This window comes from Cupressus sempervirens, chromosome 4, assembly GCF_028749045.1.
Source record: "Cupressus sempervirens isolate cs-2001-9-10 chromosome 4, ASM2874904v1, whole genome shotgun sequence".
NCBI lineage: Eukaryota > Viridiplantae > Streptophyta > Pinopsida > Cupressales > Cupressaceae > Cupressus > Cupressus sempervirens.
This window is the reverse complement of record NC_143121.1, coordinates 336362384-336390323: the sequence shown is the minus strand read 5'-3', so window position 1 is coordinate 336390323 and position 27940 is coordinate 336362384. Positions and strand designations below refer to the sequence as shown.

The following is a 27940-nucleotide window of genomic DNA, read 5'->3' as shown; positions in this document are numbered from 1 at the left end:
CACATTTATTACCCAAGCAAGCAAGCAAAATGTTACAAGACATGCAACTGTCAAATGAAAACAACACCCTAATACAAAGAAAGCGTTTGTGAGAATAATCCTATAATTACATTTAAATTTCTAATCAAACTCCCAACATACACTACATGATCACCAAATCAGTTGTGATGCTGACTAGTAAAACCATTGGTGAAAATGCATCCTGCACCAATTGATCACTGAAGAAGAGATCACCATGCTTCCAGAAGACACCCTTTAATGCAATTTACATTTACTCTCACGATAAAATCGCTGGTCCGCTACAATCTCCGTGATTCATCTATTATTAACCACTGGACCCAAAAAAATACAGGCCTTGCAAACAAATTGTCATTCAAGTAAAAAAAACGAGTGGGTAAATTATTTAGTTTTCCTCCTGCGGAAGAATAGATTACAAAGAGTCTCATCATACCTCCCATTGAGAAAGAACAGATTTGAATCGTACCATACCTCTCCACCCATCATTATCAACAGCTATGACACGGATGAAATAAAAATAGCAGGCAAACAGAGAAAATTACATATCATGTATAGCCTGCAATCCAGTGAGCAATACATGCTTCACAGATCTGCCTTCCAATAATATCATGACTCTTGTGTCCCAATTGTTCTAGAACTAAATTGACTATTCCAGTTCATAAAGAGAGGTTTGAAAATTACATATCATGTATAGCCTGCAATCCAGTGAGCAATACATGCTTCACAGATCTGCCTTCCAATAATATCATGACTCTTGTGTCCCAATTGTTCTTGAACTAAATTGACTATTCCAATTTATTATATATCAATTGGTAGGATTTTACTAGTTGATATATAATAAATTCGGTATATAAAGCTTACTTTTCTAAATATAACCAATCAATATTAATATATATTGAACATATTTAACCTTGATTAATATTTTTTCCTTTATTTAGCAATATTTGTAACATACTTGTATTTTTAAATACTCAAACAATGACCCTCTTATCTCACTCTGCTAATGCTGTTAAGTCGGCATAAAATGATGATGCTACTCAGCAGAACTGGAAAATTAGCTATTTCTGCAAGCAACACAAATTAAAAGAATCTCATTATAATCCTACAGTTTGTGGACAAAACATCAACAAAATGCACATAGATGACAATGCCAGGGATCATTATCAATCTATATTGTGTCTTATTTCTTCCAGAAGGCCAGTCTATAAGAAGTAAACATATCAACCTCCCCGTAAAACCATAGAAGTGAAATGTCTTACAACAACAATTTGGAAATACAACATCCTCAAGAAAATATATATCCTAATCAAAATTATAACAGCATATGGAATGTGACAGTAATAAGATGCAGTAAATACGGTCGTAAATGCTGATTTAAATCCTGCCTAAGAAAAGCTGGACAAAGCTCCCTTGATAAAGTGGGTTGAAGGAAAGGGGATTGTGACAAGGGTGTGCTTATGCTACAAGTCAAATAGTGCACTGGAATTCCCTACCTAAATAATATATTATCAATGAAATCTATGGGCCTCTTTTGCAGAGTCCTTGTATGCTAAAAGGAAAATATGGAATGAAGATGACTAGAATAATTACAACAGCTTTATTGATTTTATTCACGTACCGTTAAGAAAGCTTATGGATATTTGGCATAAACCTCTTGAACCACACCAAATTCAATCTCAGCCATATAGAGCACCTTAAGCAGGACATTTTAAATAAGTCATTTTCTGGTATGAGCATCACCACTAGTATATTCCTAGGTCACTGAATCGGTATGGGGAAGGGGTACAGCAATCTCCTTTCCTTGGGTATGGATACAGATACTGGTACAAGTACAGGTACACACATGTTCAAACATCAAATTATAAATATAAAAAAGAAGAATGATACTCATAAACCCATAATAGCCAATGAAATTATTAATTAAATACATCATATATCATATTCATAAAATTTGCAAAATGATAATATTCAGGTCCCGAAATGTCATTACACAAAGAAAATTAGATTTACAAACCATGTTTAATATCCAACACCACATTCATATTCATCAGAGGCACAAGGTCAACATCTGGCTTAACTTCATTTGAACCACAGTCCATTAGATTGACACTCTCACTGGCTAGGTCTATGTCATGTGCAAGAGCTGCAACATTAAATTAATATTAAATGTAATGGGTACTTGTAAGACCACTGCATAAAACAGGCTAGATATTTAATTGGAGTGCCTAAATAAGACCTTTGTAAAAAAGAATCATCGTGTCAATTTATCATTTGATGATTTTTCTTTTTACTTGGATGTTCCAAAATTCATGGTGTTCATATTGTTTCCTTGTGTTCTCCAATCCTACAGAAGCACATATAGGCTTACAAGAATAAGTAGTTCTTAAAACATACAGGACTGCAAGAATGACCAGCTTTTGAGATACCCAAGATTTGCACTGGTAAATTATTTCAAAAAAGCTGAATCAATTAAAGATTATGCCAATTTTTTTTAATGTAGATCGAAAGTTTTGTAGCCTGTTCTACTACCATGTTAAGAACTGTCATGGGGTACCCCCTGATTCGCCAAGGGTTGTCAAGGTCAATCAATTAACTGTGTTCAGCCGGGCCAAACCCGCAGTGGATCCAGGTACCTGGGCTGTGCAACCGTGACGAATGTGTCCTATCCTCTTAAACAGGAAGTCAAGGTTGCCACTAATACATCATGGACTAGCATGTCTTAGGAAGGAAATATCATAATACACTAGTAAGATGGCATTTGTAAACTGTTATATATATGAGAGAGAGAATCTTGAAATGCAACTTTCACTTCTAGGTTCTCATTGCCCAATTCCTGCAGAAGGACAAACAAATTGTAAAACAGGACACCTAACTAGATTCATTTTCCGCGAAAATTCTTTTAAAATGGATTGTGTTACAAAGATAGCTTCAAAATGTGAACTACAAGCATTTTCTAATTGCAATAATAATATAATATGAATCATACAGGCATTTTTTTCATATTTTTCATTTTAAAACTCCAGAGGAAAACAGGTGTCAAGTAAAGCAAGAATGAGAGAGAGAGAGAGAGAGAGAGAGAGTTAAAACTATGCCATCATTCCCTTGTTTACACAAAGTACACAACACCTACCTATCAAAAATTTCGGGGAAAAATCTGACATAAGAGAATATAATCAACAAACTTGAAAATGGGACTTCAGAATATGCGTTCACTTTCTAATTCATTCAAACAATGTGAACTAGTTATCTTCCATGACCAATGTATAATAGGATTAATACAGTGAAAATCAATACTTATTGCTGGGTTATACATGGACAATTTTGAAGGCTCCATACAATATAAATTTCAAGATGTGCACAAGATGCACTCTGGTGTCATAAGAATCAAATTGTGTGAAGTGCCATCACATCTACAAAGAAAGTCAGCAAAGAAGAAGAATGATAAGTAATAATTGTGTGGATACCTACATAATAAATGCATATGCTATGTTATGCAACCAAAAAACACTTGCCAGCAAATGTCAACCCAATCTTGGAAAACTGAAACCATATTTAATAATAACTAAGATTAAAACTCACATAAGATACAACGTGAAATGTAGAAGCATGCTAGTTTGGAACAAGCCATTTATATGTGATGCAAAACAGCCTCTTCATTTTTAAAGTTCACCTCCTTAAACATGCAAGATATTTAAATATTTTCTTGAAATACAATCTTTGAGCAGACTAGTTACAAAACCAGAAAGAAGAAAGAACGAGTACAACTTAAAACTAATAAGCATTTTGAGTCTGCATATTTACCTTGTACAAACTCCAGAAGAAAATAGGAGAATCAAGGAAGGATCGTTAACTATATTAAAAGAAAAATCAACGATCCCAGCCAGATGGTCGTCTCCGTTCTCGAGGTCTGTCTTTGACACTGCAGATGACATTTGATCAGATTACAACAATGTAAATTTCTGTGTATAGCACCTTGTGTATTAGAATGCACTCCCCAAAAATATAAGCATTCAACACAAATTGAAAATCCATGTACAGTTATCAAAAGACCTATTTGCTGGCCCCATATTCTTAAATGCAAAATTAAGGACCTTACGTTCATACAGTAAATAATTTATGTTTAAGAATAAAACTCATCCTAACCTTTCAGAGCTTGGGGTTCCATTTGCTTTGGGCTCTTGAGACCTTTGATCTTGGGATTCCTTCAAATGATCATGATCCCATCTCGACTGCTGTCTTTCCCTTTCACTTCCCTTGCCTCTTTCTTTCTCTCTATCAGCAACTGAGCCATATGTCAAATTGTCAGACTGCTGAGTTCTGCTCCCACTTACTTGTTCATTAGATGTATAACCACCAACTGAACCACCTGAAACAAATCCTCCTAATGTCCCAGCAGATTTATGATATGATTGGAAAGAAACAATGGATGATCCTTTGTTCTGTGCATCAAATCCCCTAATTGCTTCCCCGCCTATTGTACCACCTGAAACAAAGCCACTAGCTACTGCCCTTTGATTTCCTACAGTACTAAATGATTGACCACTGCTTGACGCAGGAGAATTAGATGATGCAGGAACAAAACTACTTCTGAACTGTGCCATCATCCCCGTCTTCAGAGCATTTACTGCAGCTCCACGATTAGGAATTGTACATTGAGATGATCTGTTTGCAGATTCAGGATTATAACCTATGCCAAGCCCAAAATCTACACCCCGAACACTTCGACCAGAGCCACCACTGCCACCGCTTCCACCTTTTCCCCCTCCTCGTCCACTGCCCTTCTTCCCTCCTGCATGAAGAACATTTTGCCTAATGATGAATAATTGCCTATATGGAGTTATCCAAATGTCTGAGCAATAAACATTCTACAAAGCAGAAGCCAGTGAGAATATCTTCTCATATATTTATCTTCAACTGTAAAAGATATTTTAGCACACTGCATACCAGAGCGCCCTCTTCCCTCCCGTTTCGCTCGGAAACGACTATCCTACAAAGTTACAAAATATAATCCATGTTGGAAATATATGTTGTGTTTGTCATTACCATTCAAATCTAACAAAAAACTTTGCTATACTATACAAGTTTCTACTCCCTAGGTGACATGGAATAGAGAATGCAATATGCAAATATAGGATAATTATCATGGATGTGAACTTCTATTACCTTCATTGCAAGATCCATAAGCTCCACGGGGACATTTTGCCCAGCAGCAACCAGACTGTCTAATAGTTCTCCAGCAAAGCGTGCCTCTTTTTGAGTAACGAGTGTGTAAGCTGTGCCTTCTTTGTCTCCTGCACGCCCTGTCCTTCCAATGCGATGAACATGCATATCCATATCTCTAGCTATATCAAAGTTCACAACAGATTTGATTGACTTAATATCAAGACCACGAGCTGCAACATCAGTTGCAACAAGAACATGGTAAACTCCTGATTTAAACTTTTGCAGAACCTCAATTCGAGAAGCTTGATCCTTATCTCCATGAAGAGATGCAACTTTGAACCTATTTTGTATCAACTGAGATTCAACTTCTTCAACTGTGGCTTTTTTTGAAGCAAAAATGAGAACATCGCCATTATCAATCATCTCTGGAAGTTTGTTTAGAAGCCAAGGCATCTTATCTGCATCAGAGGGAATTACACTGACAATTTGTGTGATGTCCTCATTGGCCATTCCGATTTCTCCCACGGTGATTCTTACTGGATCCTGCAGAATTTCTCTTGCCAGACGTTCTATTTTCCTAGGCATAGTTGCAGAAAAGAGCAATGTCTGCCGGTCAGGTCGTATTTGACCTGCAATAGACCTTATCTGAGGCTCAAATCCAAGATCAAACATCCTGTCTGCTTCGTCAAGAACCAAATAAGTTGCTCTAAGCATTGTACAAGCCTTCAACTTCAATATGTCAATCAATCTCCCAGGGGTAGCAACTATTACCTCACAGCCAGCCTTGAGTTCTTTAATTTGTTCAAGTTTTGACATGCCTCCATACACTCCGGAAACTCGAATACCATGTGGTTTTGCAAATTTTTTTGTTTCCATATATATCTGCTGAGCCAATTCTCTTGTTGGAGCACATATAACACCAATAGGCCCTTCTTCTTTACCAATTTCTGGCTGATCCATTATATGGACAATCATTGGCAGCACAAATGCAGCAGTCTTTCCAGAACCAGTCTTAGCAATACCGACAATATCTCTACCAGCTAATGCTACTGGCAAGGCTTGACACTGTATGGGAGTTGGTTTCTCATAGCCCTGTTTAGCAATAGCATTCATCAACATGGAAGAAAACCCACAATCTTCAAATGTCTTAGTTGGCCGCAGCACATCAAGTCCTGAAACTTTGATTCCTAGACTCTGCCTATATGCACTGACATCCTGCTCACTCATACCTGAAGACAGATCATCACAGAGAAAAATTACAATGGGGAAAATCCTTAGTAAACGATTGCATTTTTTACCATTTAAAAAAAGAAATAAATAGTCAATCAAAGGTAGTATCCAGGAGAAAGAATGACAGTGATACAAAAAAATTAAAAGCATTTGATAATGTGTCAATTAGATATCTATATTAATCATACTGTGCATGACAAAAAACCCATGGTATCAAACTTTTTTGTAAATATTATTATTCTAGAATTCCTTCAAACCATAATTTTTGGTCTAAGACAACATTTCTCAGAATGCCGAGCAGAAAATAAGAGGTTCTAGTTTTTTATAGCCAGAGGCTAACTGACTTATGAAAATGAGCTTTAAAATGGAGCCCGTCTGCTGTATCTACCAGTCACTACCATGCTGCGACAGGATAGCAAAGGCAACTTAAGTATCAAACACTTTTCATTTGATAATTAATCAGTAGTAACTTACACCAAATATGGTGCCTACAAGCTCTGCTCATAGAAATTCCACTTAGACAATAGGTGCAAGAGTCAGCCCTATTTAGCAAATTATGCTAAACCTTTATTCAGGATATACAGTCTGACTGAAGCCAAACAGGTGATACAAAAAATAGATATAGAGCTTTGCCAATTAAACATAGATATGCAACAGATCAGGGAATCGGTATCTTTTAACTCTCTTAGTGAAGTACATTTGTCAGGCATCCGCCCTGGATAATTTGATACTCAAAAGGAATATGATGTAGAAAATAAAATCACTCTCAACACTCTTATTTTATTTAGAACATTAGTTTTATAATACATCATATTACTGCTTGCTGCTTAACATTCCTATTTTATCTAAACCAGAAGCAGCAAGCAATAACTCCTATTTTGTTTGAGCATTGAAAAGTAAAATTTGATTATATGTTGATAATTGTATCTTATTATTATCTATACAGTAATTAGTATGTAGCGTTTGGGTTATTAGAGTACTTAGTTTGTGGCTTCTAGGCTTTTTCCTCGAGAAAATTCTTTTGACGCAAAGCTGTAAATCAGTGAGGTCACAAAAAAGAAACTCGTCCTTGTCGAAGATTATAGCTGCGATATAGATCTTTACCTCTGATATTGCTAGAGAAGAGATTTATGATGATGTTTTTGTATAACCAAGCAAGCATGATGTTGCATTCAAGGTGTGCTAGGTATCTCATCTTAAATATCTAACATTTCACTATATGAAGAGACGTGCGTTTGAAAATTAAGGGAGAGTTGTGTTTTGTAAATGAAGAGACTTTCGTCATGATATGAAGTCTCTCTCAATTCAATACATATGTACAATTGCTGTGTGCGATAAATGTTGTAATTCAGTTGAAACCATTGTACTTGAACTTCTTTTATTTAATAAAAGAGAGATTTTTTGGCTGGGCTTTCCCCCTAAAGACTGGAGGGTTTTCCCAAGATAAATTGTTGACTTATTGTTCTTCATTTTGCTTATTGCTGTTTATCTTTATTTCTGGGCAAAATATTAACAATTCTCGATATGAGAACTCAACAACACCACCCCAGCAGAGTTTGAACTTTGGTGGCAAGAACCAAAAACCACCATTTAACCATCATACCATGCCAATGTTGGTGTGGCTTATAGAAAATTATTATTTCAACTTTACTAGATTCAGAAGGTGTCACCAAAAAAATATAACTTGATTTATTTAATAATTCAAATATGTTCAATTTAACTGTAAAATTTTATGCAATTTATTGATGAGCAGCCCAATTAAACTAAACTGCCAAGGGTTTGGGTATGATTCGTTTAATCTGGAGAAGGATGTTATGCTTTACACGTGGAAGAGATTTTTTGTTTTTGTTTAATCAGCAGGTAGAATAATGGACAGCTTGGCAAGGAAATGTGAATTCCACTTAGCTTCTTGAAAATGAAAGCAGTTTCAAGTTTTACTGCTGCATTCTTTTAGTGTACCAATCAGACAACAACAAACATGTTATATTTGCACTTGAAATTGCTGTGTTGTTGAAGTGTAGTATGTCAAACAGATCAAAGCATAAAGGCATTGATTGCTTGTAAACTAAGACAGTTGTATTATTATGCATTATCTTTATGTCACAAGTCTTAAAAATATCATAACTAAAAGTGGATGCCACAACAAGATCTTGATCACGACAATGTTGCAAGGGGTGACACTTTAAGACATATGAAGTAGACCTTGCAATTTGATGGCACTGACAATTCTGTAGTGATGAGTGAAAGCTGAACAGATAAATCCTCCATTACAAACAGCATTTAGCCTTCTTGATGTGGACTTAAAATTGTGATTTTCAGAAATGCCACATCGAAACACAGACAATGTTAGCTAAACGCCATCCCAATATATCACCATCGAAGGGTAGACATAGTAAAGAACAATTCGAAGAAATATCAATTATCATTTCACTTATTCTTGTTAATTATTTTAAGTATCTTTCACAATGTTTTTGGTCAAAGCTCTCAATGAGATATTTTGTGAACGAATCTTATGATTTGAAAGGTTTTGGGTGACTCATCCATGGTGCCACCAATCATGAGCTATGCCTTCCAGGTTCAATATGGAAAATTTAATGGTGTCTTCTTCTAACATTGGTTTGAGAGATAAGTAGGTCTATAGTTGTTGAACCCACTGGGTTGATAGATAAGTAGGTCTCTGGTTTTTGGACGCACAAATTGGTAGTGATTTTTCCCGACCTATTAGAGTTAGGAATGGTCAACTTATCTACTTTGTGTTTAAATCTTGATTTGATTGATTCTTCCCATTTTGTGTTTAAATCTTGATTTGTTTGATTCTTCCCATTCTTCACAATAGACCATGAAGGGGATGCTATTCTTGACTTTAGGGACAAGACTTGCATATGCTTGGGCAAATTCATTCAAATTAGGGTTGACTGTGTAAGTCTTTGGGTCTTTCATTTACATCCCTTCCTAATTAAGAAAGGAGGCCAAGTTTTTGGGGGGACTGATCCCAGTGTAGTTCTATTGCACTTTCAGATTGGTTAGAAGTGACATCTCTCTCATTTACTTGATTGGGCCTAGGAGTATCCATGGTGGTTTTTATAGTCTTTAGGGTTTGAAAAAGGGATTAAATTGTTTGTTCACTTTTTCTCGAAAAAAACACTCATGTTCTATTTGTTCTCTCTCCATAACCCTTAAAGTCCTTTGAGTAAGTTGCATCAACAACTATTCATTATTACGATAATAGATAATCATCTATTATTATTAGTTAATGGTACTCTATTGCAAATATCTAGTTAGCTTTATTTTTTTAGCTTTCTTTGTTAGAATAGAATGTTTCTATTCTTTATGATCGTTTCCTAAGGAAACATCGTTTTATTCTTTTCTATATAATGACCTTTCGGTCTCTGTTAATAACAAGAAAGTATTTTACAAAATACTAATATGGTATCAAAGACAATACCTTCAATTTTTTTCAAAAAAAAAAGTTATAATTTAAAAAAAAAAATTGAAATAATTTCTGAGTTTTCTTGTTTCACAAAAACCCGACTACAATTTCCGTTCAAATTTTGGAGAATCATCAAATTTGTCTGAAAATTGCATGATCTCTAGTTCATGAATGCAAATTGCAAGCTTAGATCCCGTGTGATTTCCGTTTTTCACAAGAGCAGTCTGCCCTCAAAATCGCAACTTCAACAAATCACCACTTTATTGCTCCTGTTTTTTGCTGGCTGAGGGGCTCGAGGGTGCTACAAAACGCATTTTTGTAGGGTCAAGCGAAAAGTTTTGTAGTTATTTTCGCATGCCTAGTAACTGCTCTGCAAATCGCACAAATAAAGGTCGTTTTTCATACCCAAAATAGAACATATCGTCTCATTTTTTCCTTTGTTCGCATGACCAATGGCGTCGATTTTCCTCCTCCATACTGCAATGACCTCCTTCCAACATTGGCCATCAGTTCAAATTGCCTTTTCTTCGACCCAATTTCTATAACTTTTTTGCCCAAACAGCCATTATTTGTAGCTTGTATGGTCATTGGCTAGGGTTTTACTCAAAACCCTAAAATTTAAGCTCGAAAAAACATTTTGATTTCAAATTCTTGGTGGGTTTTCCAAGAGCTCAATTGGATCATCATCAAATTTTTCTAAGTGCCTCAATTCTTGTGCCTTGATTTTCAAACCAATGGATCCAAGAAATGACCCTATTCCTTCTAGGTTTGTCGAGCTCTCTTCTAGGTCACTCCAATTTTTCTAGTTCTTCTATTTTTTGCCTCAAAGAATGTGTCTTCAAAAATTTTCATGGTTTTTCATTGAAAAACGTGCCATGGCATCTCTGATAAGCATTATGCTCGAGCACAACTCCAAATTCAATGGTTGAAAATATGGCACTTAAAAGTAGTGAATCGTTACAAGTTTTGAATATCGCAACACCAATCAACTTGTACTGGGTGTTACAAAGCGTCTGACTGCTCCTAGTCCTAATCAGGATACATGGGATCTAAATAATCGAGAGGTAGTGATGCTTCTCAAATTATTCGTGGCTAATGATTAGCTTTCTCAGATTCCATCCGGCAAGACAACTGTCGAGATCTGGACACATTTCAAAGGTTTTTATGAGACTTCTAACAAAAGCAAAGCTTTCTTTCTAAAGAACATTGTTTTCTATTGTCATGTATGAGAGCACTTCGCTCCAGGCACACCTGAATCAGATTCAAGAAATCCGTAATCAATTACTTGCCATTGGAAGCAAGATGGAGTAAGAGGATATTGTGGTTATCACTCTTTAGAGTTTACCAAAGTCCTATGAGCATTTTATCGAGACTCCCAACATCATATCATATGGTGTTGATTTGAAGTTCACTCATCTCTGCACATTGCTACTTCAATAAGATCGATGGAAGCAACAATTGGGTAGCAGCTCCAATACCACCTCAATAGAGCAAGCCTTTGCTGCGAAATCTTTCCGAAGGATAAAAGCAAGTTTCAGCAGCCATCTCAGCAGAAGTCTTCTGTTCTAGCATCAGATGGTTCCTGAAAGAACATTCAATGCAACTACTGCCACAAGTTTGGACACATGAAGGTTTAGTCGAAAACACTTAGCTACACAATCTAAGCAATCTGGTTCGCAGCCTAAAGCAAACAATGCAGAGCACACTGAGCAAACGAAGTCTACCTTTTACATCTCCATGGCTAAATGACCTACAAATCATGTGAAGTCGTATGCCTAGTACATTGATTCAGGTGCCTCTCATCATTTTACTCACCGCAAAGACTAGCTTACTAACTAACAGTCTTATTCAGACTATTATTTTTGGTGGTGAAGAAGAGTACACGGTTGTTGGCAAAGGTAAAATTCAGATTCAGTCTACTGGGAGGAATCTCATATTCCTCGATGTGTACTACATTCCAGGGATGAAACTAAATCTACTCTCAATCAATCAGCTACTATGACATTCCCCACACTTGGATGTCACCTTCAATTCACATCAGCGCACATCACTAATCGAGCGACTCAGTCTACTGTTGCAGTGGGCCTTGAGGATCATCTTTTCAAACTTACTGATTCTGGTGATTCTCGAGACTTAGCTACGGCTACTCAGCGGTCTTCTATCAGCACACTTTGGCACCAGCAATATGGGCACTTAAATGTGCATTATCTCTCAGCTTGCTTAGGATGAGCTTGTCCTTGGATTGCCAGAGATTCAATCTCAACAGCTTGGAGTTTGCGATGCATGCCAAGCTGAGAAGCAATATCACACACCTTCACCAATGGTGATTCATGGTGAGCTTCTCAGGTACTTAAGCTTGTTCATGCCAATATCTATAGCCCTATGGCCACTCCTTATGTTCTTGGGTCCAGGTATTTTCTATTGTTTGTTGATGATTTCAATATTGTGGGTGTATTTCCTTAAAAAGAAATCAGATGCATTTCTTGTATTTCAGAAGTCTAAACTTTTAGTTGAAAAACACTCTGGGAAATCAAACAATAGGGGAGGATTTTGTTCTAATGTTTTCTCTAGCTTCTTGGATACACATGGCATCAAACGCCAATTAACCACACCTCACATGGCACAACAGAACAATGTAGTTGAATGTCGGAACCGGACAATCACCGAGTTGGCTCGATCCATGCTCGAACATAGACATGTTCCGAAGAAGTTTTGGGCAGAAGCAATGAACACTGTAGTTTATCTATTGAACCGGTCACCCACCGTGGCACTCAAGGGTAAAACTCCGGAAAAGGCCTAAGAATCAGTCACTTGAAGGTTTTTGGCTCCCTTGCCTTTGTTTGGATCCTTGATGCGTCACACACCAAGTTGGGTGCCAAGAGTCAAAAACTCATGCTCACTGGATATAGCAATCTTCACAAAGCCTACCGCCTAATCAATGTTGAGACTAATCGTCTCATCTACAGTCATGATGTAGTTTTTGATGAGCAGCGAGGACCATTCATGCTTGTTTCTCCTGTTCCTGATCTAACGAACCAACCTATGAAGGCTCATCATTTGGGAGTTAGGTTTCCATTAGGTTCACCTAATGGGAGGGCTCTAGTAGCTCCTATAGCTCCAATGATATCTATACAAACACCTCCAACGTCTCCTGCAAGATCATGTCGCTTTGTAGATGCTTCACCTGAGTTTGATTCAGATTTTTTTGATGAGGAACCTGATCATCACGCATCTCCTAATACTAATGTTGGTCATTCTCCTCTCCAGCCTAAGTGGTGGGCTAAGGCATTTGCTGATCTTCGTGATGATGAGCTCACTAATGGGAGAACTGCGCAAAAAAAAAAGCAAACCTACAAAGTCTATTAACTTTTCTCTCATGGCCAACATTCATAATGTGTTTGAACCTCAAACATATTATGAGGCTAAAGGAATTCCAGAGTGGGAACAAGCCATGACATCTGAACACCAAAGCCTGCTGAAGAACAACACCTAGGTCCTTTCTAATCTTCCACCAGGGAAAAAACCCATTGGTTGCAAATGGGTTTACAAAATCAAATACAAATTGGATGGTACTTTGGATAAGTACAAAGCTCGTTTAGTTGCGAAGGGCTTCTCTCAGCATCAAGGCATTGATTATGAGACCTTTGCTCCTGCTGCAAAGATGACCACCATCAAATTAGTCCTAGCCATGGCAACACAATTTGGCTAGAAGATCCATCAGATAGACGTCAAGAGTGCTTTCTTGAATGGTGATCTCCATGAAGAGGTCTACATGATGCAACCTCCTGGTTTCAAGGTTGCTAGTAAAGACCATCAGGTTCTTAGATTGGTAAAAGCTCTGTATGGCTTGAAGCAGGCCCCTTGGGCATGGTACATCAAAATTAATAAGTACTTCAGTGATCAAGGCTTCAAGAGGAGTTCTCTAGACTCAAATCTGTACATCAACACTATTGATAGTGACATCATCCTTCTGGTTATATATGTGGATGATTTGATCATCAGTGGCAGTTCAGCATCTTTAATTCAAGGAATCAAACAGAATTTATGCTAGTCTTTTGATATTAGTGACCTTGGGCTCATGCATTATTGCCTAAGTGTTAAGGTTTGACAACAATCTTCTAGTATATTCATCTCACAGTTCAAATATGCCAGGGCCCTGTTAGACAAATTTCGTATGCAGGATTGCAAGTCTACATCTACACCTATGGAGAAAGGTCTCAAGTTATCCACAAAGTCTGATTCTCCTTCCGTTGATGATACTACAATTAGGCAACTAGTAGGCAGCCTCATCTATCTCTCTGCTACTAGGCCTAACATCAACTTCACAGTCAGCTATATCTCACACTTTATGACAGCTCCTAAGGCTAGTCATTGGATGGCAATAAAGCATGTGCTTTGTTATGTGAAGGGCACTTTAGATTATGGACTTTTGTACTCTCAAACTTCTAATCCCAAACCCAGTGGATTCATAGATTCAGATTGGGCAAGCTCTGTTGATGATTAAAAGTCAACTTCTGGATGTGTTTAGTTTAGGATCCAGTGCAGTCACATGGACCAATAAGAAGCAGTAGGCAGTTTCTCTCTCCTCTACAAAGGTCGAATACAAGGGGAGTATTAAAGTAAGATGTGAAGTTGTTTGGCTTCGTCGAATGCTTAGGGATATGCAGATGTCACCGGCACGACCAACTACTTTGTTTGTTGATAACGAAGGCATTATCAAGTTAGCACAAAATCCAATCTTCCATGAACGAACCAAGCATGTGGATGATTGTTGTCATTGCATACAACAGTTGGTTGAAGACGGAACTATAGATTTGCAATATGTTCCTACCACAAATCAGACTACAGAAATTCTCACCAAGCCTCTTGGTCCTGATAAGTTTGTCGAATTCAGAGGACAGCTTGGTGTTCTAGATAGATTAACCATTAAAGGAGGGTATTACGATAATAGATAATTGTCTATTATTAGTTAATGGTAATCTATTGTTAATGTCTAGTTAGCTTTAGTTAACTTTAGCTTTTTTAGCTTTCTCTGTTAGAATAGAATGTTTCTATTCTTTATGATCGTTTCCTAAGGAAACATCGTTTTATTCTTTTGTATTTAATGACCTTTCGGTCTCTGTTAATAACAAGAAAGTATTTTACCAATTACTTCGTAATATTCATCCCTCAATCTAGGAGGAACCACTTGTAATGTGCCCAGATTGGAATTGTCCTATTTGTGTATTGTATACACCAAAAAATGGTCAAAACAAACATTAATCAAATTCAAAGAATCTGAATTAATTATAATCAAAAATCAATTATCTATGTAATTGAAATAATCGTTTCACTACACAGTTCAGTAATTAATTAAATCCAACCCTACTGAGCTAATCATTTTTTTTAAATTAATTACTCCTAAAATCTTGCCTACAATACATGACAAAATAAAATGGACCAATGAGAGAGGAGAAATAAGTGCACATGGATCACAAATAGGCTTTGCTATCTTGACCATTCAATTCTAAGAGAGATTCTTGTACAAATCAACAAATTGGACAAATCAACAAACACAACTCGGCCTTTATCTTGATCATTATTAATCTACCTCCCATCTAATTTGCCCCCTACACCTTGAGAAATCATATAAATAGGACGCATTTCTTAGTGCAACTCATCCATTAGCATTCAAGCAACACCATTATACGAAATTTTAGATCCATCAACATATTAGAACAAGTGCATTATGGTATTTTTATTTCAAAATCATTGAGAGCATGGTCATAATGTCAAATTTAGTTTAGAATCATTTCATTATAGCATCATATTCTTGACCATCTAGATTAGGATTTGCATCATTCATCTTAAGCACAATTGATCACTCCATATTCTCATTTTATAGATTGTCAATTGAGGACCTAAATTGCAGCTGAGAGCATCATTCAAGTCCCTATAATTAGAGATCCATAGAATGTTCTTGATTTCTATAATCTCAATTTACTTTACCATTTAGATATCATGATCTTGATTTGAAAATATGTCAAGTTAATGTTGTATAAAGGTTTGTCCTCGAAATACACACACATGCACAAAACAATAAATCCAACAATAATATACTAAAGTGAACTAAATCAATCATTGATAATTTAACAAATAATGAACAAATACATCAATAAGTGAAGAGGCAAATAATGATATTTATTATGACTAGCTAATTATCTTATAACAACTCAAAGCTTAGTTTGGTAGAAAACTTGACAAGGTGCCAATAAACTGCCTGACCCAGCCCAGCTAAGCTCGAGAGCACACAACATCCACTTGCCTTTTACCCCACAAGAGGTAGGAATGTCCTACAATGACCAATGCCATTCCTTGGGGTGGCCTACTTGGTTCAGGGGAGCTAGTAAACCACATCTCCCTAACTTACTTCCTCCAACTTTCCATTTGATTGATTATGTGATAAATACAAGAGTTTAAGCACCATGGCACCAGTTGACTGATAAACCTTGCATATTTAAAAATTTCCAGAATAGATTTAGAAGGAATATGTTTGTGTATGTAGGAATATTACATAAATATCCATCTTATTCTGATAAATATCTATTAATGCATATAAGAAAATTGCTTGCATTAAACACCTGGGAATCAATATCCACAGATGTATACTAGGCAGATTGATTGCAGAAAATACTTAAGACTTCATACCAAATTACCGATGCAATGCAAATTAGCTGTATATCTGAATTTGATTCTTTTATATCAAATTTTTCCTTGATCAAAGGCCTTTTTGAATGCTTGGTGCTGTCTCTTATACTCCAGCAAGAGTATAAGAATGCCCTCTTATACACCTGAGTTAGCATAGTAGTGGTGAACTTGTGCTCTTGAAAGAGAGGTCAAAAATCCCATAGGGGTTAGAGTATGTATGACTTATTTGTCGCACAGTTAGGTGACTCCCACAGGAAGTATGCGATAGTCTCAAATTACTCTCACCATATGTAAAAATAAAAACAAAAGGCAGGTATTGTGGGCTATAAAATAGCTTATCCTTTCCCTCCTTAAGGTTGGAGGGTTCTGACCCTCCTCAGGGTTGTGACATTTGGAATGAGAAGTGTTCCTTCTTAACTTAATTGCTGTCTTTCCAAAACTAGCTGATGCTTCCTATTATTGTTAGATAAGGTATGTGTCCTTTTGGAGGAATTGTTGCTGCTTATGAATGATTTACTTAGGGTTGATTAATTGCTGCTCTAAGTTAGTCATTGTCTTTTTACATGGACCACTGTGTGTTACTTAACTGCTACATTTTGTATTAGTTGACTAAACACTGCATTATTCTAACAGCTTTGTAATCAACATCGATCACTGGTCTTAATGAAATGGATATGGATCATTGTACGATAGATTTAATTGATGGATCAGATCCTTGATGTTGCCTGCTAGGGATTTGAAAATTCCAATGCCATAAAATAAGACAATTATCTGTTGATTGACGCGAGGCTAATACTCTTTCTTATGGAGGGACATGACACCTTCTTTATTACAACCTTTACTTATCATATGGTGGTTTCCATCTCATGGATTTCCTTTGAGATTGTTAGTCTTTTATTGGTCGGTGTTGAAATTATGATACTTTATTCATTACAAGCATGCTTGTTTACTTGCATCATATCCATTGCTGAGGTTTTTGATTTTCATTGATAACACTAGCATAGCAACCTTCTTATGATAAAACAGTTCAACAGTCAGAGCATTTTTTTTGTTTTTCTTCAAACTATGTCAGCTATTCAGCATTTTTGTATAGCAATGAGTGTACATCCAAATTGGTGAGCAGTCTGTTTTGTTTGTAGAAGGTCACAAGATTAAAACAAAACTTTTCAACAATTGAAAACCGGCAGACTGATAGATCATTAAGCATTTTTGTATATAATTAAGTGTATGTACAAATTGGTGAGCAGTCTGTTTTGATTGTATAGGTTGCAAGATTGAAACAAAACTTTTTGACAATTGAAAACTAGCAGACTGATAGAGCATTACGCAAGGCTCCAGTGTACATTGTGCTTTCAACTTCAAGGATTGCAATATTTGGTATTTTTGGACAATGTGTTGTGGAATTAACAAACAAATAAGAGGATTGATTTGCATAGCCTTTTGGACTATAATTTTGTTCACTTATCATGCGTATATCCCAAGTAAGAGATCATTATACTATTTTATATTTATTAGCTGTACTCCCTTAATATGAAAATTTACTTTCAAGCTTTGTCAAAAGTCTTTTTTCTTATGTTTCACAGAGTGTCAGAGGCAGTGACGGCAATGGATAGCAGGATGTCTTTCAGGTTTTTGGGGGACGATTATTAAACAAATAGGTGAATCTTTATATAAAGAGAGAAATTTCATATATGCAAATCAGAACATTGATAAAGCATTCATCATAGACATTTTCAAAGCTTAGTAAATAGCATTACACTTGAATAGAGATTTCACATGTGCATTGACAAGCAAATTGATTTTATTGCCACTATATGACATACATATAGCAAAAATGCCCAAAGGCTCCAAGTTTCAACCATGCAAATCCTAGAATCATAAAATGTTAACAAAAACTACTAAAACTAAATAGTAAACATATAAGTCCAACTCCATAATGAATTGTCCATAAAACCCATAATGTCAAGATGTTAAGTAAAACAAAATATACGGTTGTCCATGAACAGCACATGGTAGGTCTAGGAATTGAAATCAAAATCGAAACTAGAATCCGAGACACTGTCAGCATGAGGGTCTTCCTCATCCAATGGGAACCCCAACCAATCTCGAAGGTGTATCATCCTCTTTAATCTGCAAAGCATCTTTGAGATTGACATCACAACATAAGGTCAGAATCTGGCAATACCCAAGAGGCTACCAATCTTGTCGCCGCAATGCACTATGAATAGCCACTAACTTCTCTAATCATTTAAAGGTAGGTTTGTTCCTCTTGATTGATTGGGCAAAGCTATATGTGGACCAATTCTTCTTTGTAACATAACAATTAGCAACCTGTTAAAGAAGATGAACAAAAAGCACTATCAACTCTAGTGCATCCCTACCATGCCATGCCATGACCGTCCCAACAGAAGGCCAGAATCTAGTGATAACCAATATACTACCAATGTTGTAGCTGCAATGCACTATGAATAGCCACTAAATTCTTCGATCACTTAAAGGTAGGTTTGTTCCTCTTGATTGATTATACAAAGCTATATGTAGACCAATTCTTCTTTGTAACATAACAATTGGCAACCTGTGAAAGAAGATGAACAACAAGTACTATCAACTCTAGTGCATCCCTACCATGCCATGCCATGACCACCATCCAATAGGGTCTTCTCAACTAGTGTAGACCCATCTATCCTCGTCTTTAGTCTGCCAAAGGTTGGACAAGAAAGATTGGTAAATGCAAGCCTCTATTCACGAAGTTTAGTGCCATAACCTTCATTGTACATTTTTTAAAGCGCCTTAAAGAAGTCATCCTTCACCTAAGAATGCAAAAAATTTTAAAAATCTGATTAAATGCTGAAGAGATAACTTTAAGACATCTATTTTACTATTTAAAATTTAAATTAAAAACTTGAGAATTGCCTCACCGTCAGTAGATGGAGTCACTCTTCTAGGTCTCAATGCATACCATTTGGGATTTAGAGCATAGAGTGCTAATGAAATGGGGTGTTCATAGTGTTCCATCATTGCATTACAATGGGCCAAAAATGCTCCTCATAAAATTCCAAAGTAGGGTCCTTGCTATGAATAGCTTTCTTAATTTGCTCAAGTATGTTACCAAAGGTCTCACAAATCTCTCCAAGGCTAGGGGAATCAATATCATCATATCCAATGACTCGCACAATAGGCTCAATGAAGCAAATGTATCTTCAAGTGTAATTACAAATCCAAATCATCTTGATTCTTAAATTAAAATAGTAAAATCATCAAGTGCCAAAATCAAAAACAATTTAATAAAATCAACAATACCAATTTTCTTACCTCACTGCAATCCACTAGTTATTATCAAGGATTCTTTCCTTCACACTTTTTCACTCCATTATCTTTGATTCATGCCACCTACCCCACTTTATATTGACAAACATGGATTGGAGACCATCCTGGAACTTAAGCACCCTCTCCAACAAAATAAAGTAATTTACATATCTAGTCTCTACATGCTCGAGGAATTCCTTCTTCAAAAATGTCACAAACATTACAAGAGAAGTGTAATGGTTGCAACTAAACATTTGCACATCTCTAGCCTCTAACACAATTGCCTTCACCCAATCAATTTTTACAATGTCCTTCGAGGTATTGTTCAATGCATGCATGCAACACAGAGTCCAAAAAATGTGATTATAAAAACCCTCCACCATTACTCCAATTAACTTACACACCCAGGATAAATCAATGACTACTTGCACAACATTAGAGACTCCAACCTCTTCCATAGCATCTCTCAAATATTGGAAGGTTGCATCCTTCCTTTTCCTTGAACTATATATAGCTCTAAGAAAATAAGAGCAAGTTGTGTAGGTGACCATTACTAAAGATATGCCTAGAAATAATGATAACAACAATAAAACAAAAGAAGAAAAGTAAGTACAAGAGACGCAACAACTTTCTTCTAGGAAAACCCTCTCGAGGGAAAATCCCCACCACACCAGAAAATCTCTCTTTTATTAGATAATAAAATGTTCAAGTACAATGTTTTCCACTTCATACAATACACAAGGCAATCATATATATATATATATATATAGAATTAAAAGACCCTTCATTTCACAACTCAAGGTCTCCTCAATTTCCAGAAAATAAGTCTTATTCATATTTCCAAGAGCATGCCTCTTCGCATGACATAGGTCTCTTCATATGGTATTATCTCAAATATTATCATAAATATATTCTCCAGTTGTTGACACAGTATTATCTCTATTTCAACATATGGCAAAATCAGAGATTAAGATCTATATTACAGTGACAATCTTCAACGCTCCTTAACAAAAGCACACATAGTTGCAACCAAAGATGTCGATGATAAATTCTCATAAAAACATGTTATCTCAGCATAACATAAATCACCATAGTTACTTCATAAGTACATAAAATTGAAGTCGTGGAGTCACAAATATAACTTCCACCATGCCTACTTGGAGAGGATGGTCCACCATACCTACTCACAAAGAGCAAAACCAAGAATCTCCCCTCAAACTTCTCCCAGAGAAGAATGCAATTCCACCATGCCTATTTGCATGTGGTGGAATGAGGGCTTCCACATTAGACTTCTCCTAGAGAAAAATGCATTTCCACCATGCTTACTTGCAAAAGGTGGTCCACCATACCTACTTGCAGAGGATGGAATTAGGGTTTTCGCCTTAGACCTCTCCCAGAGAAAAATGCATTTCAACCATGCCTACTCGCAGACGGTGGAACATGAGATTTTACCTCAAACTTCTCTTACAAAGAACTCATTAACAAGGGATTTCACCTCAAACTTATCCTACACAAAGAAGAACTCATTAATAGCAAGTATAAGAATGAGTAAGATCCTCTCTCAACAAAGACTCCTTCTCAGCAGGGGCAGCTTTGATCACCATAATAAGAGAGCTGATTCCAACTGCCACATTAGACATATCCCTCTATTACTTAACCTCCCTCTAAAGCTGAAAATTCTCCAAGATATTTCTTGTATATGATCTTCCTCTTCTAATGAAGATTGTATCAACAATCCAGTCCCATGACTGCAAGCAATGTCCCCATGTTCATTTCTACAGTCAGCATATAATCTGTCATCATCCCATTGCTTCATGTCCTACAATCAAGAGAGATTAATAATAACTCATAAAAGAATCAACCTAAAAGGCCAACATTTCCAGTGTTATAAAGTCAATATTCAAGACATAGAATAATCAATGCAAACTAACATTCATGGCACTTGTTAAACTGAATGCAAAACATAAAGATGCAGATGTACACACAATGTAATATAGAAAGGATCTCAAAGCATAATAAAACCTATCAGCGCCAAAGATATAGATGTGAAAAAGATTAAATCCCAAAACTTATCTGTCAATCTTTTTGGGATCCTTGTTGCTAGAAGCCGGGGTTTTGCACATTTGATAAATCTTCTAAATGCTTCATGTATACCCAGTCAATGCATTTGGAAGGTTGTTGCTGCTTGTCCAAGTTTTATACCAATAGATCTTGCAGCCTAGGGGGGACCCACACAAAGAATATCATACACATTCTAAACAATCTCCTATTGTGAGCAACACAAATTATAGGGAGAGTCCATGAGCCAAGTCAAATGGCCAAGACATCACATACTCAGTAGACTTGTAGTGTTTTATCTTTGCTCAGATAAACATCGCACAAGAACATTGTTTTATGTAAACTTTGTAAATTTATCCTTTCTCGTACAACAATTATAGATCAAACAAAGCATATAAGTATCTCACAGATACTTTATTTACTAAAGATTTCTTACAAAATACATCATATCCACATCAAATTCACAAAAAACATTATATCTCTAACAAAATAGATAAGATATCTACACAGTGTCTGATAAAGCTGAATCCATTCTTCATGCTTTACTCTTCCACGGGCGGAATAAATATCAACCAAAACAACTAATGCAATACACATCAACATTCACACAGAATCATTACAAAGTATAATGATAAATAATTATAGAACCAAATTTAATAATGAATCGCACTCCTCAAAACTGAAATCTCCAGTATATATAACTGCGATACAGAACAAAACCATACTCATCCTCAAAATCCGCTAAAGCACAGGTATATCAAAGGGCCACGAAAAAACTGAAGTATTTTACCTCTTTGATGGTTAAAAATATGAACTGACAATAATAATAAAGATTGTTGTTACCCAATCTTTTGAAGCCAATCTTTAATCACCATCGATAATGAGAGAGGCCACCACAATGATGATTGGTTCCATATAAAAATTGCAGCAGCCACATCAGATAAGAGCAAAGAAGGATACAATAAGAAGGTAGAAGTAAGAAAAGAGAAAAAATGTCGAAACTAAAAGGTTGCACATCCACATTAAGTGAGGTCAGTTACAATAAATACATGGCAATATCCAACATCTTCAAGTCGTAGAACAATGACAATAAACAACAAAAATAATATATGTGTGGTGCTAAGTCAGTGCACCTGCCATATCAGATCACAATGGTGGATAAATATATGTTTCTCCTTAGAGCTCCTCATCTGGTGGAAGGAGAATTTGAAAACCTCGAGGGCTTCTCAATCTCAAAAAATAAATTGGCAAAAATACAACAACACGGAAGTTCTAGGAGATTTAGATTTGAAATTTCTGTCGACAAAGAAAATAGAGTCAGAGATCTACTGCATTTGGTAGGCTGCAAAGCTTCTATATAAGATGAATAACTTCTGGGGAAAATACAAAGAATACTTTATGTCATATGATCTTGAACCGACTAAAACATAAGACATATCATATTGATGCCAAAACATCACAAGAAGAATATAAAAGAATCTCTCTAATTGCTGTTATCCATCTTGGGTCTGATACCACACTAAAGATATGCCCAGAAATAATGATAATGGCAATAAAACAAAAGTAGAAAAATAGGTGCAAGAGACACAACAACTTTATCCTGGAAAAACCCTCTAACTAGAGGGAAAAAAACCCAACCACACCACAAAATATCTTTCATTAAGATAACAAAATGTTCACGTACAATGCTTTCCATTTCATACAATACACAAGGCAATCATGTATATATATATATAGAGAGAGAGGGAGAGAGAGAGAGAGAGAGATTAAAAGACCTTTCATATATAATATTATCATAAATATATTCTCCAGCTGTTAGACACAGTATTATCTCTATTTTAACATATGACAAAATCAGAGATAAAGATCTCTATCAGAGCTACAATCTTCAACAGCCATGAGAAAAAACTGATGAGTGGTCGGAGTTTGATATTAATCCACTTATTCCCTCAATGTGATATCCCCATTTCCACATAAGACTTAATTAAAAATAATTATTATTACATAGTAAATAAATAATGATATTAAAATATCAATAAATAATAATTAACTATGATATAATAGAAAGTGACAGGGAAGCCCTCGTTATAGATGGGTTAAGAATGATGAAGGAAGAGTTTAATGTAATTCCTTTTATATGGAGAAGATGTAAATAATTATTAAAACTATTAAGCAATATTAATATAAGTAATACAATAATATGACATATACATAATATAGAAGAATATATTCAGTGATACAATGTCAGCATGGAAGCATGGGATGGACTCAACACTGACAAAAAGAAGTTGGCAGCAAACAGCAACATATATCATAGAAGATGCTAAACTGTGAAGATAAATGAGTCGTGGCAGTGATTATAACTAGTGCTGATATTGCTAATTTGGGTTGATCGACAGAGATAACAGAATATTCTGATCCTTCCAGTATTGATCTAACAGGAAATTGACTCCATGTGGCTTGAGCTCGATGTGAACAACAATTGTCAAAAAATACTCATAATAACGATTAGTATTACAAGTGTCATTCAAATATAAATCAGTTTAGTCGGTCAAATATAAAGAGCAAAAACATTGATCATCATATTTGATAAAGGTGTTATGTTATACAGATATCATTAACAGGATAACATGTACAGTAATGATTAACATAATTAATATTAGGGATTTTTTAAAAGCTGATTATGAATTGAAGAGATATGATGACATATCTATTGATCATAAAAGAGACGCAACCATTGAGTTGATGAGCATCCCATGGTACATTGAAAAAGAGGAGAATTATTCAAGGAATGGGAATGTATAATATATCTAAGGAACAGCTCAGAAAGGAATAAGAATGAGAGATTACAGAATATATTGGTGTTCATTGTAAGGAAATCAGAAAAGAAATAAATTATATTTATTACAGGAAAATGTGATGAGACAGCAAATTAGCATGCTGCAATTTATCTATAAACAATACTGATCCACAGAATATGATTCGAAATAAGATACATACATACATACATTTATACATATATACATACATATATACATACATACATACATACATATGGGTAATAATGAGATCAGAAATATATATAATAATGAATCAAAAATATATATATATATGAACTAACATACACAACATTTATGTATTTAATAAGTTAATAACAAAGTCGGAAAAGCAGCGAGGCCATTCAAATATATGAAATATTGAGACTCAAGGAAGCAGTCGGCACTTCCAGGATATCTATAAATATTGAGACTCAGATCAGTCTTCCAATAAATATAGAAATACATTCAGCAAGTAATAACCAGATATAACTACAGTTTGCAGGCAACTTACATCTATAACAAATAATACTTCTGCTCCAGGTATGTATACAGACCGGAAACTATTATTTAATTGATAATACTAATTAATGAATACAATAGAATATGAATGTTTAAAACATATTATTATATCTAGTATTTAAGGAGTAAAATCAAAGATGCATTCCGGGAAAGGCTAGTGTAAATTCCAACCAATCGGTTGTTCCCAAAATAGGGAGGGAACCAGCAATCCCAAGCGCCTTCAAGAAATCATACCAAAAAAGGTTTAAGGGCTTGGACCTGTAAACTTTGAGAGAAGGCCTATTGAAAATTGGTGTCTAAGCAACTTAATTAAATCCAAAGCATCCTTCTTAAAACTAAAGTAACAATAAGGTTTGTAAAACTTAATAATCATGGATATTAAGACCACAATTATGGTAATGAAAATGTAGATAGTCTTTGTACCTGCATAAATTAAATACATCCTATTAAAACGTGGATGAGTCTATGATTAACTGGTCCAAGATTACTAGGGGACACTACACTCAACCAAGCCTGCCTCATATCCTCCACCAAAATACTCACTTTAGAGTACTCTATCAAAACGGGTGGCATGTAGTTCAGTTTCTCTAAGTGGAACAAATAAGAGACTAGCAGCATAGATATCTTTGCATATTTTGTTTAAAATACGATGAAGACAAATGAAATGGTATAGCATGAGCACAAAGAAACTTATGCAATAAATGATTCAACCACCTCTTGCGCTTGCAAATTAAACAAATCGGCAACATTGGTTCTGAGAATTACCAGATACTAGTTTAGCCTAAAGGTCATCTCTTATTAATTTAATAACCTAATAAAAAATCCGTAGACTTGAGTTGCAACTGAAACATCGCAAGATCCAGTGGACCTGTGCTAAGGTTCAACAATTGCGGAATACATTCAAGAATCACCCATGTTTAATAGAAGTGCATCCTTTAACGTGAATATAATCCAGTATGCAGATGCATCGGTACATGATCTAATGATATGTTTATTAGCTGGTGATAGGTACCAAGTTCAAGTCCGCTAATCAAAAATGTGTTGGTTTAGGAGTTCCTAGGTGGATGATGCGTTTCAATGTTCAAAGATGAAACCAACCCCCCCCCCCCCCATTCATGGACTCACCCGCTGAGGATTTGCCAATTCGTTAATCCCCAGACTTACCAATAATTAAAGCATATTCCAGAAACACCCCCGCTACAAACTGCAAAGAATGTAACCGAAGCGTACCCCTGCATTGTACTAAGTAAAAGCTATTTCCAAACTCGCAATAAACTTACCGAAATTAATTTTTCAAGCATTGAAATCGAAAAATACCTGAAATGGAAGGCGATTCCTCATAGAAATCCTTATTGAATGGCTCATAATCGATTTCCTCGTGATTGAGAGCAGGAATGGGTTCAATCTTCTTCCTATCAATAGTAACAATGGGATTATCATCAGAATCATACTCAACGAGTCCTGCATCGACCGCCTTGGCAGCAGCATAAACCTCCTCATCGGAATCATAGCCGGCATTCAGCGCATCGGCGGCAAGAGTCAATCCTACGTCCTTTTTCCTTTTAAGAAAGCTGTCCAGCGGATCATCCTCGTCCTCCTCGAATTTCTCCATCTTAGCCCTAGGCTTCGCAGGGGCGCTCTTCATTTCTTCTTGTATGCCCGCCATGAAAGCATCCAGAGGATCAATTTCCTCTTCTTCTCCTCCTCCACCTTGCTGCTCTCCATTATCATCCTCGCCAGCAGCTGCTGGACTCGAGCCCTCGTCTCTTGAATCAATATAGTCAATTTCATCGACATCATGATCTTCGTAGTTGTCGTGAGGGCCGCCTCTGGAGGAAGGGGGAACGTAAAGCCTGCGCTTTGTCGTCGCTGCCTCGAAATTAAAGCTGGTTGGCTTACTTATCCCAAAACCCTCGAATCCAAACTTTCGCTTCGACATAGCGTTTTATTCTAATTATTTCACTGAAAACCTTCGCACGAAAAAAAAAATTGGGAGAAATGCAGATCTCTTCGAAGTAGTTTAGCTACGGAAACAGCTTTATTTTTCAAAACCCTTTAAAGTGTACGGTAAAACCAGGCGGAGGATTTATTTCGAATTGAAGAATAACTTCAATGGCGAAAAGTCGAAGACTACAGAGGAGATTGCAGAAAACACATTACGGCCTTGCACATATTGTTTTGTGTTTGGATTTTGTTCCGTAGATATTTTCCACTACAACAAATATGGACTCAAAGTGGAATATATCCATATGCCGTGGGCATCACTTACAACTTCTGTCCTGTTACCGACTTCGCCTTAATTGTCTAGGGGAAGAGCTCGACTAATCAAATGCCTTCAAATAGTGATGCACTCTATTTTAAGTTAATAACTAGCACTTGTATCCCACATGTCTAAGAGTCACCTAGATTTCTAATGTTACAATCTTGATTTTGATTACTCATTTTAATCTACAACTTCTTGGAACTCAACTAAACTTTTCATCCTCATTTATTACAGGTGTCGGTCCTTCAATCAAGTTGTCATTGGAGGAGTTTGGAAGTTGTTAGGGATTAACCTTACTTTTGTTAATACAGAATGATATAACTTGTAACTAGCAACAAGTGCGCTATATGATATGAGATTTAAGAGAAAAATGTAGTATGAACATTAAATAATGTAAATCTAAATTTTTTTAAATAAAAAATAAAAAATAAAAAAGTTGAAGATTAA

General features: G+C 35.9%; 1 protein-coding gene across 3 annotated transcripts; it reads right to left on the bottom strand.

Moving 5' to 3' along the window:
* Window positions 1-1931: 1931 nt before the first annotated feature.
* Window positions 1932-27446, bottom strand: LOC149561395 (P-loop containing nucleoside triphosphate hydrolases superfamily protein). Of its 3 annotated transcripts, none has more exons than XM_089825126.1 (6): window positions 26548-27446; window positions 5182-6410; window positions 4963-5005; window positions 4162-4807; window positions 3820-3937; window positions 1932-2851 (listed from the first exon to the last, which is right to left on the bottom strand). In XM_089825126.1, exons 1-5 carry the CDS (start codon window positions 27167-27169, stop codon window positions 3886-3888), a joined length of 2592 nt encoding a protein of 863 aa, XP_089681252.1. In that variant the 5' UTR covers window positions 27170-27446; the 3' UTR covers window positions 1932-2851; window positions 3820-3885. The 3 variants fall into 3 exon arrangements, with proteins under 3 accessions (XP_089681252.1, XP_089681253.1, XP_089681254.1); XM_089825127.1 differs by lacking the exon at window positions 1932-2851 and adding an exon at window positions 3208-3428; XM_089825128.1 differs by lacking the exon at window positions 1932-2851 and adding an exon at window positions 3551-3691.
* Window positions 27447-27940: the final 494 nt, after the last annotated feature.

Excerpts from the sequence above, each read along its gene's own strand:
- LOC149561395 (XM_089825126.1), bottom strand. The coding sequence starts at position 27,169 with ATGTCGAAGCGAAAGTTTGGATTCGAGGGTTTTGGGATAAGTAAGCCA. Across the intron at positions 6,411-26,547 it reads GGAATCGCCTTCCATTTCAG|GTATGAGTGAGCAGGATGTC; the intron begins GTATTTTTCGAT and ends ATCTGTCTTCAG. Across the intron at positions 5,006-5,181 it reads TTATGGATCTTGCAATGAAG|GATAGTCGTTTCCGAGCGAA; the intron begins GTAATAGAAGTT and ends GTAACTTTGTAG.